The 16,518-nt window shown below is 38.4% G+C and overlaps 1 protein-coding gene across 2 annotated transcripts in view; it reads left to right on the forward strand.

Annotated features, from left to right (window-relative positions):
* Positions 1–16,518, forward strand: part of AP3S1 (adaptor related protein complex 3 subunit sigma 1) — a 41,187-nt gene that overhangs the window by 8,312 nt on the left and 16,357 nt on the right. For both annotated transcript variants that reach the window (XM_005300139.5, XM_005300138.5), the window contains exons 3-4: positions 2,860–2,971; positions 12,222–12,293. In XM_005300139.5, the coding sequence (XP_005300196.1) occupies positions 2,860–2,971; positions 12,222–12,293 (184 nt within the window). The remainder of the gene's footprint in view (positions 1–2,859; positions 2,972–12,221; positions 12,294–16,518) is intronic.

Raw genomic sequence — 16,518 nt, forward strand, 5'->3', positions numbered from 1 at the left:
CCCCCCCAGTTCCCATTGGGAACAGTGCTCAGGGTCGGGGCAGCGCACGTAGCCTCGTGGCCCACCTGCCTAGAAGCCGGACCCGCTGCTGGCTGCTTCTGGGGCGCAGCGCGGTGTCGGAAAAGGTAGGCACTAGCCTACCTTAGCTGGGCAGCACCACCGATGGGACTTTTAATGTCCTGGTCAGCAATGCTGACCAAAGCAAGGTGACAAAGTACCTGACATGCTGTGACTCAGTATTGGGTCATGACCCACTGTTTGAAAAACAGGGCTGTAGAGCAAGTCTGGACTATGAAAAATGATGAGGAGATATATCTCCTCAATATATGTTCCATTCTATATGCATCCGAAGAAGTGGGCTGTAGTCCACAAAAGCTTATGCTCTAATAAATTTGTTAGTCTCTAAGGTGCCACAAGTACTCCTGTTCTTCTTTTTGCGGATACAGACTAACACGGCTGCTACTCTGAAACCTGTGTTAGCAAACACATTTTTAAAAGTGGGTCTTTTGCACAGTGTAGACAGCAAGTTGCGTTTGCTGGCCATGGTCAACCCTAGGCTTCCCCCATCTAGCAGGTTTTTAAACATGACTTGCCCTGTCTACACTAGGTTCAAAATCTTGTATACAGTGTGTATAGCTACTGTGTTTCAAAACATGGCTGTATTTCCTAGTTTAATTGTGCCCTCTGAGCCTGGTGTTTAAATAAGGCATATTTGTTTGACCTTTGGTTAAAACTGTGGAGTGTTTTCCTCTGGTGTATTGGGGTGGCTGATAGGGAGGCAGATATTTTTGATGACAGGTGTTGTCAGTGCTGAAATAGTGTTCGGATTTTTAAGGTAAAATTTTTTCAAGGTAAAAATGTCAGGTTTTTTTTACCCCTTGTGATCTTAAAGCATGTTTATTGTGAGTTCTCACACATTAACAGCAGGGCAGAAGTGATGAAATAAAAGAACCATTCATTAAATTTTAGTAATTGAAATCATATAGGTATTAACAAAAACACAATTTTGGGGAAAAGCGGTCATGATTGACGTTGTTTTAGCTGCCATGATTTTGGTCTCTTTGTAGACCACTTTTGACACTTAACACGAGTTAACTAGCTACATTCCTCTATGGGGGGAACCTAGGGTTGACTAAAGCCGGTAAATGTGTTAAAAGCTGTGTTTATACTTGGAGCACAATCATGGTCAAAGTTACCAACCATGACCTGTTTTCCTAGTCAAGAGAAGGCCTAACATTTTGACTAACAGTTCTTTCTCCTCTTAATTATTCCACTTTTGCTCTCTTCACTCTTGGAAGTATCATTGCAATAGTTCTCCAGTTAGCATAGTCTTCCAGGCTGGACAGAAACTGAATTTCCAATGTTTTAAAAAAAAACCCACAGAGTAAAAGCTCACCCTTTCAGGCATTTTTTATACATCATAAGGAAGCGTCCCCCGTCCCCCCCCCCAAGTGTGGGGGTGGGTGGCACAAGCTCAACTTTTGTTTCCCTTCTTCAAGTCCCCAGTTGATATAGCTCTTCACAGCAGGGACTGTCTTCCTGTATCTCTGTAGAGCAATTTGCACATTTTGGGGGTTCTAGCAATAAGTGTGAAACAACTTCACATGCACTGCAATATCTAGTTAATTATCATAAATTAAGGACATAGCATCAACCTTTACTTTGCATTTTTGTTTTTGTTTTGCTTGCAAATTACAAAAACGCTGTACATTTTTTGTTTAGCTGTTTGGGAGAAGGGGACTTGTATTTTCAAGCATTAATGTGAAGCTGTGTGGAAAGTGCAGGTGTTCTAAAGATTCTTAATAGTTTTAATTTACAAATAAAGAATAGAAAATTAGAAGGATCATTTCTTTGTGCAGATTTTTGATCCATTAGACTCTGGTGATTTCTTCTGTAAATCCTGCTTAGGAGTATTTTTTAATGGCTTTTCCCCCAATGTGCAGAATCATCAGCTTAATACCTGTATATCCATGTGCCACAAAATGTTTTCATTTTATACTTGAGCCATGTTGTTGCTTAAGATAGAATTTTTAGCCACCTAAAGAAGAGAGATGCATGCCTTGTGATATTTGCAGTTAAAAGTTTCTCTCGGGGAGGCTACAGAGGATGGGCTGAAGCATATCACCATTGATTCACTTAAAATAACTCTTCCTTTTGTAGTTCACTAACTTGATGGTTAAGGAGAAGTATAAAGAATTTAAATTTCTGCATCTCTTTTAATATTGTAATACAACCAGTTGGGTGCAGTGCACTCAGACTTTCTGTAATGTCAAATATTCTGTAGCACAACTGCTGTATTTATTCAGTTTATCACTAAGACCATAAATTTGGTTTAAGTGAATAGCAGTGCAATACATGTGTACTAATCACTAACTTCAATGCATGTGTACTTAAATTTTTTCAACTCCTCTCAATGGCTCCCCTGAGTGGGACTAGGAAAGATGCTTGAAGCATGTGACCCCCTTCTAAGTAATATTCCTTACTCTCTGCACAGTGCCTGCTAGAATGTCACGGCCTGAAACTTGCACACATCTTAGTGGAAGTGTGTCCTTATTGATCTGTTTGCCATAGTCCTGATGCATAGGTGCATATATTGGTGTGCTTACTACTGTCTATGAGGATATTTACTAACAGTAATTACAATTCAGAGTTAAGGTGTCATGTTGGTTTGTTTTTTTCAAAAGCACTTTTACATTAAATTATGAGATTCTCTATTATACTGCTAATGGCTGAAGTATTTTCAACATATACTTATTTCATGATGTAATTTAACCTGTATCCTGAAAAGTTTATAATTTGCTGTTAATGAGTTTTTGCTCATCTTGTCTTGACACTGACCTAGCTTATCTCTTCATTTAGACTAATAGGTGGATCTGATAACAAACTAATCTACCGGCACTATGCCACGTTGTACTTTGTCTTCTGTGTGGATTCTTCAGAAAGTGAACTTGGCATTTTAGACCTAATACAAGTAAGTGTTGCTTATAAAGGAAATTCCATGTTTTTAAAGATACTTGGTGTTTCTGCCTTCAGGCTTACCTTTTTCTGAATTGCTTGAAAATAAAGATGACTTCCATTACAGTATAAAGTACAACATACTTGTGTTAAACGTTGTACAGTTTCCTACCATTACAAGAGAAAGTTCTTTTTTCCCCAAGTTAATGTTTAGGTAAGAAAGCAGTTCATTTGACAGGTAATGAGCCTAAATTATAATCTGCCATATTTTGTTGCAGTTTTGCAGAGAATTGGGGTCTAGTTTTGGTAACAGAGTCATTCAGTTCAAATGGCTGTTTTCCTGGATTTTTGTTTCCTCTTTGCTCACTTTGGCATTTTGTAGTGTCTGAACTGTGTAAGCTATTGGATACCACATACAATGAATCATCTTTTCACAGCTGTTTGCTCTACAGAGTAGAGTTTCTTTTTTTTGTAGCATATCTTCTTACTCAAATGTGTTAAAATATTTACAAAGTGAGAAGAGCAGCACATTAATATTTAATGTAACTTTTCATGTATTTCTGAATATTCACTTTATCTACAAAACATACATCTTCATTCTTAATTAGAAACAATAGGATTAGAAAAGACCACTTGACTTATCCGGTCTGATCCCTTGCATTTTGCAGGACCACTTATGCAATTCCAACTGATTTCTTTCTTGCTAAGCTCTAATATGTACAATGATGATGATCAGCAACCTCCCAATAATTCCACTATCCAATGGCATTGTCTAGCCTGTGTTTCCTTTTTGTATCTTCAGGACAATGGCTTTATGCATATTAAAGCCTTTAGGTAGGTCTGCAACCATCATAAAATATCAACATTAAATCTTTGTTCTCAGACTTCTTCATAGGTTGAAGTACTTCTTGTGATAGAAGAACAGGAGGACTTGTGGCACCTTAGAGACTAACAAAATTTGTTAGTCTCTAAGGTGCCACAAGTCCTCCTGTTCTTCTTTTTGCGGATACAGACTAACACGGCTGCTACTCTGAAATCTTGTGATAGAGGTGCTTTTGCCATTTCATCTCCCAATACCAATCTGACATCTTCCGTGTGGAAGCTCTACTGCTTGGAAACATAAACAAATTAGGACTGTGAAGGAAACAATATATTTATAAATGCTTTTTAGGTCACCTTTAGCAGATCAGCATGTTCCATGGATATTAATCTTTGACTTTCACTCAGAGGATATACTGTACATGTTTGTCCAGGTTCCAGTCTCTGCCTCAAAGGAGTCTCATGTCAGGACATACCAGTGAAACCTTTCACCTTAATAATTTAGACATTTTAGTGTTATGAATTTTACACTTCTTGTATACAATCATTTTTAAGGCTCTATTCACATTGTTTAAAGGCTTTGTATCAGTGTTTGTGATTAACTAGAAAAGGGAGAGTTCTATGCGTTCGCATCATTATCACTGGGTATGTAAAGTTTACAGGGTTAAATGTGAGTTATTCTTAAATCTCCCTTGAAGTGTTACAAGAGGAAATCAAGGCCTTGGTTCAGTTTTTTCTCTCAGAGTTTATGATATTATAACCACAGTAAGTAAAATGAAACTAGAACCTGGGCAAACAGCGAGCCATGGTAGTGTGAAGGAGAGTCACATCAAACTTTCAAAAGAATCTAACTAATTTGGGTGTCAAGTCCTTTTGACTTGACTTTCAGTGAGACTTAAGCTTCTAAGTCAGTTCGGCACTTTTGAAAATTTTACCCTTTATGTATACTCATGACTTCTAAGACTCACTTCCCCATGAAGTACCCAAAAAGAAGTTTGAGAGCTCAGTGGTTACAAGCTGTACAGAGCTTTGCAAGTTGCATTTGTGCAATCAGGCAGTTTTACGGGAGGCATAATGCAGTTTGGTCTGAAAGATGGATTTCTTAATTTCTTAACGTCAAGTTGTTATGACCGTAGATGCATGTGATTTACCTCGCTCTGCGTGGATGCAAGTATTGCAATCTTTAGAGGCACTAAACTTAGAGGTCCTGGGACAACAGATGACTGTAATCTTTAACAAGTCTGGGGTCCAAAAAGCCTAATGTTAATTCAAACAGGCATGTGAGATACAAGGTAGAACTGGATGGGAAATGATTTTCCTGTTCTGGAAGAACTTTTGAGATTTCATAAAATTTTCCTGTCTCAACTTGGGACAAAAAGTCTGTCTCAAATTTTCACAAACCGGAAATCCAGGGAAAAATTCAGATTGGGTCAGTTGAAACATTTGATAACTTCAAAACATTTCACTTACATTTTTCCTTTACATTTTTTTCCTTTACTGTAAATTAACTTAAATTTTGAACTGAAATTCAGGGGACATGTCAGCAATTTCAAAACTTCTTTCAACCTTTTTTTGTCACAGGATGTTCATCAGAACCAACCCTATCCTGCAGCAGATTTGATTTCAACAAATAGGCATTTTCTAATGAAAATGTTTAGTTGAAAAATTCCTGACCGGCTCTAGTACGAGGTCAGCCCTTTTAGTTTAGATTAGAGCTGGGCAGAAATCCAAAAAACTTCCTTCTGGTTGATGAAATTGAAAACTTAAAAAAATCAACTGTAGTTAAGGTCCATTTCACAGATTTGCCTGAAAACTAACAAATTTGTGCTTTGGCTGACCACCAGAGGGAATGATTTCCACAGTCTGACCCCCCCTCTTATGTACTGGCAACTAGAAATTCTCAAAAGAATTTGTTAACTTTTGTAGCACTTCAAGTACAGTAGTGCCCAGATATCAGTACCCAAGTCCTGTTGTGCAGCACCTGGCACAAACATAAGAAGAGATGGACCCTGTTCGAAAGAGCTTGTGATCAGAAAGACTGTCAGCACAAGCATCTCAGCTGACTTGAACAGTCTTTAATAGTGCACAGGGAATGATATGGTCCCTAAAGCATCCACCTCCTAAACCATATAAGGTTTTACAGAGTAAAACAGATACTTCAGATTGCACCCAGAAGCAGAGGGGGAAGTCAGTGTAGTTTATGTAGAACAAGTGTAATTAGGGTGACCAGAGGGCAAGTGTGAATAATCGGGACGGTAGTGGAGGGGAATAGGTGCCTATATAAGAAAAAGCCCCCCAAATCGGGACTGTCCCTATAAAATTGGGACATCTGGTCACCCTAAGTGTAATGTGCTCATGCTGACCAGCTCCACTAGGTGGATTGTTATACTAAGCACTATTAGAGCTTCCAAGTTTTATTCAAAGTCAGCCCCATGTGTGGTGGTGCTGCATGTATTTATTGCTATAACTACTAATGTCCAACCATCTAGGTATTAAATGTGTGGATGATTGTCCCATGCATCTATCAGAGATCACCTTGAGCCAGCTGTTTGGATGATGACATTACAGCTTGTACTGCAATGAAAACACTTTCACAGGTGGTCTGGCTTCATCTTTCTTGAGGTTTGCTAGTGCTCTTTAGATCTGGTGACACACCAAAACCTGAGTTAAGAAAACCTAAAGTAGGTCTATTGACACCAAATACAAACAGGACTTTCTAGATCTGAAGTAAACATTCCATAATATTTCTTATATAGATTTATCGTTTTATAGTATCTGTTTTAGATGCATTTGATTGGTTATCTGGTTTTTTTTCAGCTGTTAATGCTGTAATAGAATTTGAGTATTTAATGCAAGAGGAGAAAGGATGGTCTTGTGGCTAAAACACTGGACTTCAGAGATCTGGGTTCAATTCCCTTCTCTGCCATGGACTTCCTGTATGATCTTGGGCAAGTCATTTAGTCGTTCTGTCCCTCAGTTCCCAGTCCCTGCTTGTGTATTGTCCTTTTTCTCCCACTTTTTGTCTGTGTAGAATGGAAGCTCTTCAGGGCAAGGACTGTGTTGGTATGTTGCTGAGCACAGTGGGCCATGATGCTGACAATGGACTCTTAATTTGTCTTACCAGAACACTAAGAACAAACTGATGTTTTGATTACTTATGCTATATTTAGTATTGTATATATTTAGGTTTATTAATATTTGAGTAAAATTTAAAACAAAAAAATAAAATACAGCTTTATTGTAATAGTTCATGTAATTCTAAAAGTAAAGCACAAGGGGGTGCTAGAAATTCACTTTGGATCAATATTAGTTATGGAAAACACACTATTTCTACATCTCTAGTCACCAGGACTTGGCTTGAGATTTATTTGACTCCAGAATTCATTTTTAATTCTCAGTTCTGTGACTCACGTTGTTTCTGCATTGTTGCTCAACCTTTTTTATGAAGTTGCTTTGTGAAAGTCAGTAGGTAGCCAGTAATTCCTTGGATGTCAGTTTCATGATTAATTTAATGTCCTGTAGTTAGTCTCAGCTGCAGTGGTATCCCTATAGTACATTTGAACTAGTTTTTCTCTTAAGGAGAAAGAAGCCCCAGGTTCTTATGACCCATAAGTACTACCACATCTGAAGCAATTACTGCCTTGTTTGAGATCTGTGCGCTTTTATCTCTTGGTGCACATGTTGGACTCTAAAATAAATTTTGTGCTGTAAGCATGTTGGCTCTTATTTTATCCACTGATGCAGTTATTCTGAGACTTAAAAATAAAACTTAATTAAAATTAAGTTATAACTTATTATAACTTGTATTCTAGAGTAATACTTTTTAAAATCAGTATGACATAAAAGGTTATAAACCTGTTTACAGTCTGATTCTGGGTTTCTGCCCTACCAGTGTCACACATAATCCCAGCTGTCACCAGTAGAAGACTGAGACATTTCAAATATTTATTAATAGAAATCTTGTGAAAATTCCAGTTGTGGGGCTCTGCAAAAGTAATATTTTTCTCTTAATTTACCAGTGTATTTAGTGCTTAATGATCATGCTATGTAGACAGAGGTCTTTGGGCTTCGGTGGTTATCTTCCAAAACTTTCCTGTATTGTCTTAGATAACTAATTATGCTACCTTGATATTTGCATTAATTAATAATTTTTTTTTTTAAGAGCAGCCACTGAAGTTATGGATCTAAGGCTGTTGTGAGGAGAAGTCCTAGTTGTTGGGATAATTTAAGAGTGAAATACTGTTCAGTTGCTCCTTTCCTATTCCCCTGTCTGTGAATATAAAAATTGCTACTGATGATACTTCTCTTCTTGTGCCTTATTTTAAAATGTCATTTTGTATAAAGGAACATTTTTCAAGGCACTAAATGAGTGTCTTAATGTCAGAATTTATAAATATCTTGTTGTCTGTGCTATGGAAAACTGTGCTTTTCCCCACTCCCAACTTCTAAACATAAATAACACCAGGATAACTGTTCCTCTAGATAGAGGATACACTTCTTTTTTATTTTCTCGTTGTGGCTAAATGCTAGACAAAACTACCCTTATATATACAACCCCCTTGAGGCACACACAAGTTAAGAGAATTTCCCCTGGGAAGTCAGTTGGCTTCTCTGAGCCACATTATAAACATTGTTTAAGTAGTTTAACATATGAACTAATCATTTGTAAACTTGCCGTGTTTCTAGAAGACATTTTGTGTCTTAACAGTTAACTTTATGAAGAAAATTAGTAACCCCAACAAGATGCCTCTTTTCTTCATGCTTAAAAAGTACTATTCAATTAAATGTAAGATATTTATTTGTAAGGTTAATTGTCATAGTAACTCTTGTATTGAATCCATTTAAGAAATAACACAGGTCTAGATCCACAAAGAGGCATAGACACCTAAACCTTTAGGCACCATTGAAATCTTCAACCCCTGCTCGCTGCCATCTAACCCTGTAGTTGCCTAAATTCATTAGGCATCTACTTTCCAGTGGTGGGCATGCACAGTCCTGATGCCCTGAGCTACTTAGCACCCTAGCTCATACCTAAGTCCTAATGGAATTCTCAAACTAGGCCTTCCCCTACCTATCTTACCCGGGGGACCTATTCTGAGCATGCTTACTGGATCAGGCCCTGCATAAAAGACAGCCGGGAACTAGGTAGTTGGGAGTTGCGTGTGCAATACCCAATATTGCAGTGGTTAGAGCATTCACTTGTAGAGTGACCAGATGTCCCGATTTTATAGGGACAGTCCCGATTTTTGGGTCTTTCTCTTATATAGGCTCCTATAACCCCCCACTCCCATCCTGATTTTTCACATTTGCTGTCTGGTCACCCTACTCGGTATGTGGTTTGAATCTCTACTCTGCCTGATTTAGAGCAAGGGACTTGAACCCGGGACTTTAACATCCCAAGTGAGTGCCCTATTCACCAGACTATTGGATACAGTATGGTATATCTCTGTCTCTCCTGTTGAAGCTGTTCCACTTTGCATAAATAATAATGTATCTGAGCAGGGACTTGAACCTGACTCTCCATTCCCTAGGGGAGTGCCCTAACCACTTGGCTATAGAGTCAGTCAATCCCTCACCCTCTGCCCATACCAGGAGGTTTCACAGTTGAGAGGTTCTCTGAGCTGGAGTTAGGAACCTAACTACGTTTGAGGAGAAGGGCCTAAGCCCTGCCCCGGTTCAGCATTTTCTACTGGCTAGCTTAGGCAGCTCTCTGCTCAGTTTTTGGCTTTTGTGAATCCCTTTCTTAGGTGCCTAACTCCCCACTCAGTGCATGGGGAGCCTGGTCTTCAACTCCTCTTTGTGGAGTTAGTTCCAGTATTTTTTGCTTAAATTCAGTGCTGGTACTAAATAATGGTACTTCTGTAACTCCACTAGAGAGAAAATTGGTTTTGATTTTAAAATGGTAATTAATAGTAACATGTTATGAGTAAAAGACCTTTTTGAAAATTTCATGCATACCCTTAGCATTTGTGTTGAAGTGGTAAATTTCCCATTGATTTTCAATGGGGTAGGGTTGGAACTTATGAAAATTCCCCCTCATCCCCACCCCCTTTCTGGCTGAGTAGGAAAATTGGTTAGGGACATGGAAGATTTCCTTATTGGACTGGGCTCAAATAAGCTCAAAATTGAAATTTTATGTGGTGTGATCTCCTATCCCAAATCAGAAAGGCATGTCTGGCTTGCACAGTAATTAACAGGCCTTTGCAAATAATGAGGAGGACTTGCAATGATAAAAAATGAAACCTTGTGCATTGTATTTAAAGCAAACTGTTAATAACTGATTTGGCTTTATATATATATATATATATATATACACACACACACACACACACACACAAAAAATCAGGCGTTTGACCTTAATCCTTTTTTTTATTTATGTGCAGATTATTTTATTTATTGTATTCCTGTAGAGCCTAGGAGTCCTAGTCATCACTGTGCTAGGTGCAGAACATACACACAACAAAAAGGCATCCCTGGCCCATAAAGTGTGTGTTCTAAGTCTAAGACAGAGGCAACAGATGGGTATACAGCTGGAAACAATGAGACTGTGTTGGTCAGCATGATAGAGAGTGGTCTCAGCACATTGGTGGCTTAACTGTTGTCAAATTTTTTATAGGCATCATACCAAAGATGGGTAATCAGGCAACCTTGCAGATGTTTATGGGAAGCACTTCCCAAGCATGAGGAACAGCATGGGAGAAAGCACAATGTTTGTTTGAAAATTTCAGAAATTTCAGTGGAGGCTGGCATGGGCCAGTTGGATATAAGTGTCAACAGCTCAGTAGTGACTGAGAGACGATAGACTGTGAAGTGCTTTGAAAGTTAATACAAGCAGCATATGTTTGATGCGATAAAGAAGGGGGAGCCAGTGCATGGATGTAAAGAGAAGTGCAACTTGGTCAAATCAATGGGCTAAGAAAAATGATCCATTCAGCAGCATATTAAATGGATATGAGTGGGGCAAGATTACATCTGTCAAGGCCAGATAAAAGGAACTTGCAGTAATTGCAACATGGTATGATGAGAGCCTGGCTGAAAATTTTATTTGTATGGATGGAGAGGAAATTCTGTATCTTAAGATGTTTTGCAGAAAGAATCTGCAAGACTTAGACATAGAGAGGTTCACTTTGAAGATGACACCCAAGTTATGGGCCTAAGTGACTGTCAGGACGGTGGTGTTGTCTAATGATTGAGAAAGAAGGTAACGGGAAAGGTATGCGGGAAGATTAAGATCCACTTTAGCTGTGTTGAGCTTGAGCTGACAGCAAGACATACACAAGGAGATGTCAGAGAGACCAGCTGAGATTTTAGTTTGGACAGAAGGAGACAGGTCTTGAGCAGAGAGGTGGGTCTATGAGTCCTCAGCAGAGATGTGGTAATTGAATTTGTGTTTGCAGATGAAATTACCCAGAGATAAGATGCAAAGGGAGAAGAGAAGGGGAGCTAGGACAGAGCCTTATGGAACCCTCACAGATGAGGATGGAGAACAAGTTCTTAGCTTAGGTTAGGACATAGTCATTAGAAAATTTGGCAAGAGTGATTTCAGTGGAGTGCTGGGGCTGAAACCAGTCTGTTATGGATTTGAAGGAGAGGCACTTCAGACAATAGTTATAGACAGCTCGTTCCATGCTTTTAGAGTTGAAAGGGAGAAGGGAAATGGGCAGTAGTTGAAGAAGCAAGTGGCGTCAAGCGTGTTTTATTTAGGAGGGGAGAGTCTAAGTCATGCTTGTATTATGGGGGTGGGAGGAAGAACCAGAGGAACATGAGAGGTTAAGGAGAAGAATAAGGGAGGGGATGAAATGATGGGATGGGGTCACTGGGGCAAATGGAGGGGATGGAGCAGGAAATTAAATGAGAAACTTCTGCCTCTGTGACGGGAGGAGGAGGAGAGAGTTGGAGGAGGGGAAGAGAAAGCAAGCCAAGGGAAGTGGGAGGGTCGCATCACATTTTAACAATTTTCTCTTGGAAGAAAATGGCAAGATTCTGTGAGAGAAGTGGAAGCAGGCTGGGGCCCTCAGGGGCTACTGGAATACAAATAATTGGTAAAAATAAACAGCTGAAATTCATTTTTACTGGATAGTTGGCATCCCAGTAAAATTAGAAGAAACTGTTCAGATCACAACTACATAAAATTGCAGTATAGATGTTCTTGGAGTATTCTGTCAATGTGTGAATATTCTTTAACTTTTGTATGTGTGTAATCCCTTGGCCACATTGCAGAGTTGTATTAAAAGCTGTCTCACTTCACATACTCTTTTTCCTGGGGCCTGCCGGCATACAGGATCCCAATAATAGTGTTAACCACACATGTTTTTCAGATACACTAGGCCTTGTAAAATCTACATGATCTCTATTTTCCTATATGTGCCACATTTGAAGTTCATAAATAATGAAATGTTTGAGTTGCTCTTAAACCTTGACCTTTTGCTTTGTTTTTTCTTCCACAGGTATTCGTGGAAACACTAGACAAATGTTTTGAAAATGTCTGTGAACTGGATTTAATTTTCCATGTAGACAAGGTACTGTGGTGAGCTATTATAATACCAGTTGAACCAAACATTCTTCTTGATAAGAAACATTTGGTCCTGAATCTGACAGAGTGGATAACAATCCTATCCTTGGTGGTGGTAAAATCTTGTCAGTTTCTATCAAGTTATTTTTAAAGTGCAAAAAGTGTGCTGGAACATGTCTTTAAGAATGAAAAATGAAATTCATTAGTACATTTACTTAGGAGGTGCCTGCAATGTAACTGTGTATATAAATGCAAAATCAGAGACACCAGAAGATTGTTTTTCTGATGAGGGAAGCTAATGGTTCCAAGAAATATTTTTGTCCAGGTTTCTTTTTTTAATTATATGTTACTCTTAATTGACATTAGCTTTGGATTTTAGCATTCCAAATCCAGCAATTGCCTTTCACATATTTTATTATGAACATCACTCAGAAATGGAGTTAGCATACTTGGGGTAAGACGGATTCTGTACTGAACCCCAAATAAACATTAATATCTTCTTTTGTGTATAAATCGGAGGTTCTGTGAGAACTCACAGCTAGATGCTATAATTGACTTATTGGTCTGCTATACGGACATGCTGTTACTAATGCAATCTATCATTTACAAGGACACTGTCAACTTCTGACTACAAGTAACATCTAAAATGATGATAGTTTACAGAGACTGGAGGAAAATAGTTATTCCCCTCAATTTTTTAATTGTGTTTACTTTGTGCATATATCTGCTCTTTGTGTGCAGTCATTTTCTCCTCTTTGTGGGAGTTTTTCACATCTCAACAGAGCAAGAAAAACATAAAAGGGAAATGTGATAGTGATGCAGCAAAAACTGGAAAGGGGAAGAAGGGCAAGTGTACTACCTGAAACTCATGTTTTGAAGCTGAATAGATGATTGCAAGTTGACTGCAGCCTTCTTAAAGAAAGAATGCTTACTTGTTGACACTGATCACTGAAAATTTCAATAGATCTGTATTGGTGTTTGAACTGATACCATATCCTGAAAAGTTCATTAAAATTTCACAGTAATAAATTAATTGTGCTTTCCCCATCCCCAAAAGAGAAGTTGGTTTTGCTCCTAAAATTAATTTGTTTGATTATGCTGATAATATTGAGATTGCAAACAGTGATAGATAAATATTTTATTATAACCTTGTGGGTTTCTCTTTATGACTAAACATTTTTTTCATCAAATAAAGTAACTCAATCTAGACAGAATCCACTAGTGGCTTAGGCCAATATTTTCAAACCTGCAGCCTAAAATTAGGCCCTTAATTCCATAGTTAAGCAAAAGTTGACTGATTTCCCCTCCTCCTCCTCCCCCCACCCCCCGCCCCCTGTGAAAAATCAGGTCACTTCTACTATGTGGTCTAATTTAAGGCCTGCAGGTTTGAAAATACTGGCATTAATCTCTACAGTTGTTTGATTGTATTGTGACCATTTGCAATGAACAAGGTTACCAGGATTATGACCATCTCATTTGAGCTACTCTTAATTTTTTTTTTTTCAGTATGTTTGTAACTGATCCATAAAGCCGTATTAAAGGAACTGGCACATGAAATTACAAATCCAATAGCAAGGATTTTTAATGAATCTGTAAACAGATTGACTGGAGAATTGCTAATATAGTTCCTATTTTTAAGAAAGGTGGTAAAAACGTGATCCAGGAAACTACAGGCCTGTTAATTTGTATACAAGGTCTTGAAACAAATTTTGAAAGAGAAAGTATTTAAAGACATAGAGGTTAATGGTAATTGAAATAAAATACAACATGGTTTTACAAAAAGGCAGGTCATGCTAGACCAACCTGATATCTTCCTTTGAGACGATAACTGATTTTTTTTTTTTTTTTTTTTTTTAGACAAAGGAAATGCAGTAGATCTAATCTACCTGGATTTCTGCATGGCATTTGATACAGTTCCACATGGGAAATTATTAGTTAAATTGGAGAAGATAGGGATTAATATGAGAATTTAAAGGTGGATAAGGAATGTGTTAAAGGGGAGACTACAGTGTTAATACTGAAAGGTGAACTGTCAAGCTGGAGGGAGGTTACTAGTGGAGTTCCTCAGGGATCAGTATTGGAACCAATCTTATTTAACATTTTTTATTACTGACATTGGCACAAAAAGTGGGAGTGTGCTAATAACTTTTGCAGATGACATAGAGTTGGGCAGTATTGCCAATACGGAGGAGGACCAGAATATCATAGAAGAAGATCTGGATGACCTTGTAAACTGGAGGAATAGAAATGGGATGAAATTTAACAGTGCAAAGTGCAAGGTCATGCATTCAGGGACTAAGAACAAGAATTTTTGCTATCAGCTGGAGACTTATCCGTTGGAAGCGACAGAGGAGAAGGAAGTCCTGTGTGTATTGGTTGATCACAGGATGACTATGAGCCACCAATGTGATGTGGCTGTGAAAAAGGCTAATGCAGTCCTAGGATGTATCAGGCGAGGTATTTCCAGTGGAGACATAGAAGTATTACTACCATTATACAAGGCAATGCTGAGATCTCATCTTCAATAGTGTGTGCAATTCTAGTCTCCCATATTTAAGAAAGATGAATTCAAACTGATACAGGGTGCAGAGAAGGGCTACTAGAATTATTCGAGGAATGGAAAACCTCCCTTATGATAGCAGGCTCAAAGAGCTTGGTTTGTTTAGCCTAACAAAAAGGTGGCTATGGGGAGATACGATTGCTCTCTGTAAATAGATCAGAGTAATAAATACCAGGGAGGGAGAGGAGTTATTTGAGATAAGCGCCAATAAGGAGACACGAACAAATGGATATAAACGGCCATCAATAAATGTAGGCACTAAATTAGGCGAACGTTCTAACCATCAGAGGAGTGAAGTTCTGGAACAGCCTCCTAAGAGGAGCAGTGGGGACAAAAAACCTAACTGGCTTCAAGACTGAGCTTGATAAACATATGGAGAGGATGGTGTGATGGAACTGCCTACAATGGCATGTGGCCCATAGGCGACTGCCAGTAGCAGAAATCCCCAATGGCTGGAGATGGGACACTAGATGCGGAGAGCTCTGAGTTATTACAGAGAATTCTTTCCTAGGTCTGCCTAGTGGATCTTGCACAAATGCTCGGGATCTAACTGATTGCCATATTTGGGGTCAGGAAGGAATTTTTGGCAGAGACCCTGGGGTTTTTTCGCCATCTTCTGCAAGTGACCTGTGCCCCATGTTGCAGGTTTAAACTAGTGCAAATGGTGAATTCTCTGTAACTTGAAGCCTTTAAACCATGATGTGAAGACTTCAGTAACTCAGCCAGAGGTTAGGGGTCTATTACAGGAGTTGGGTGGGTGAGGTTCTGTGGCCTGCAATGTGCAGGAAGTTAGACTAGATGTTCAGTTGCTCCTTTCTGACCTTACAGTGTATGAGTTTGAGACTCATTTTAAACTGTAACGTGGGATCCAGAGCTTCTGTCTAGATGTACATAAAGTCTATTCAGCCATTTGTAATGTATGAATCTTAAGCTATGTCTACACTACAAATGCTGCAGCTTTGCCACTGTAGTGTAGATGCTTACTACATCAACAAAGGGTTTTTTCCATTGATGATGTAATTAATCCACCTTTCCGAGAGATGATAGCTAGGTTGAAAGAAGAATTCTGCCAGAGCAAAGTGAAAATATTTTTCCAAAGCTGGATTTGTATGTGGCATTTATGCTAGTGTTGACTGATTTCTCTCTTTTTTTGTTTTTTAAGTTTGATTTTTAAAATAACAGACTCTGACACATGGCAGGCAAGATGGGGACAGTAATATTTGTAAAGAGAAAATACAATAATGCAAATCTACAAGTGGCAATTGAAAGTGGTAACATAAGGTCCTGAGTGAAGGATGAAAGAAATACTCCATCATTTATTTCTTCATTGTATAAGATTGATCTGATAATTTTACTCTTTACACATTGAGAAAAAGGAGCCAGATTACCATTTACACCCACCATATTGTGTGTGTATGTACATATAGAAACCAGAAAAGTAGTGAGAAAGTCTCATGGAATTTCATAAAAATCTGATATATAAACTACTTTTGCTTATTAAATGTTTGTTAAACAATGTAAAAATATAGCTTTTATGCATAAACTATATTTTAGTTTATTCAGGCTATAATTTGAAGACCTTACAGTTTTAAACTTTCATCTTACAATTATTGTGCATATTTTTAAAATTAAGGACCTTCTGCATCCTTGTTTGGACAGCTCTTTCCTCCCA

The sequence above is a fragment of the Chrysemys picta genome, chromosome 6 (genome assembly GCF_011386835.1).
Source record: "Chrysemys picta bellii isolate R12L10 chromosome 6, ASM1138683v2, whole genome shotgun sequence".
Lineage (NCBI taxonomy): Eukaryota > Metazoa > Chordata > Testudines > Emydidae > Chrysemys > Chrysemys picta.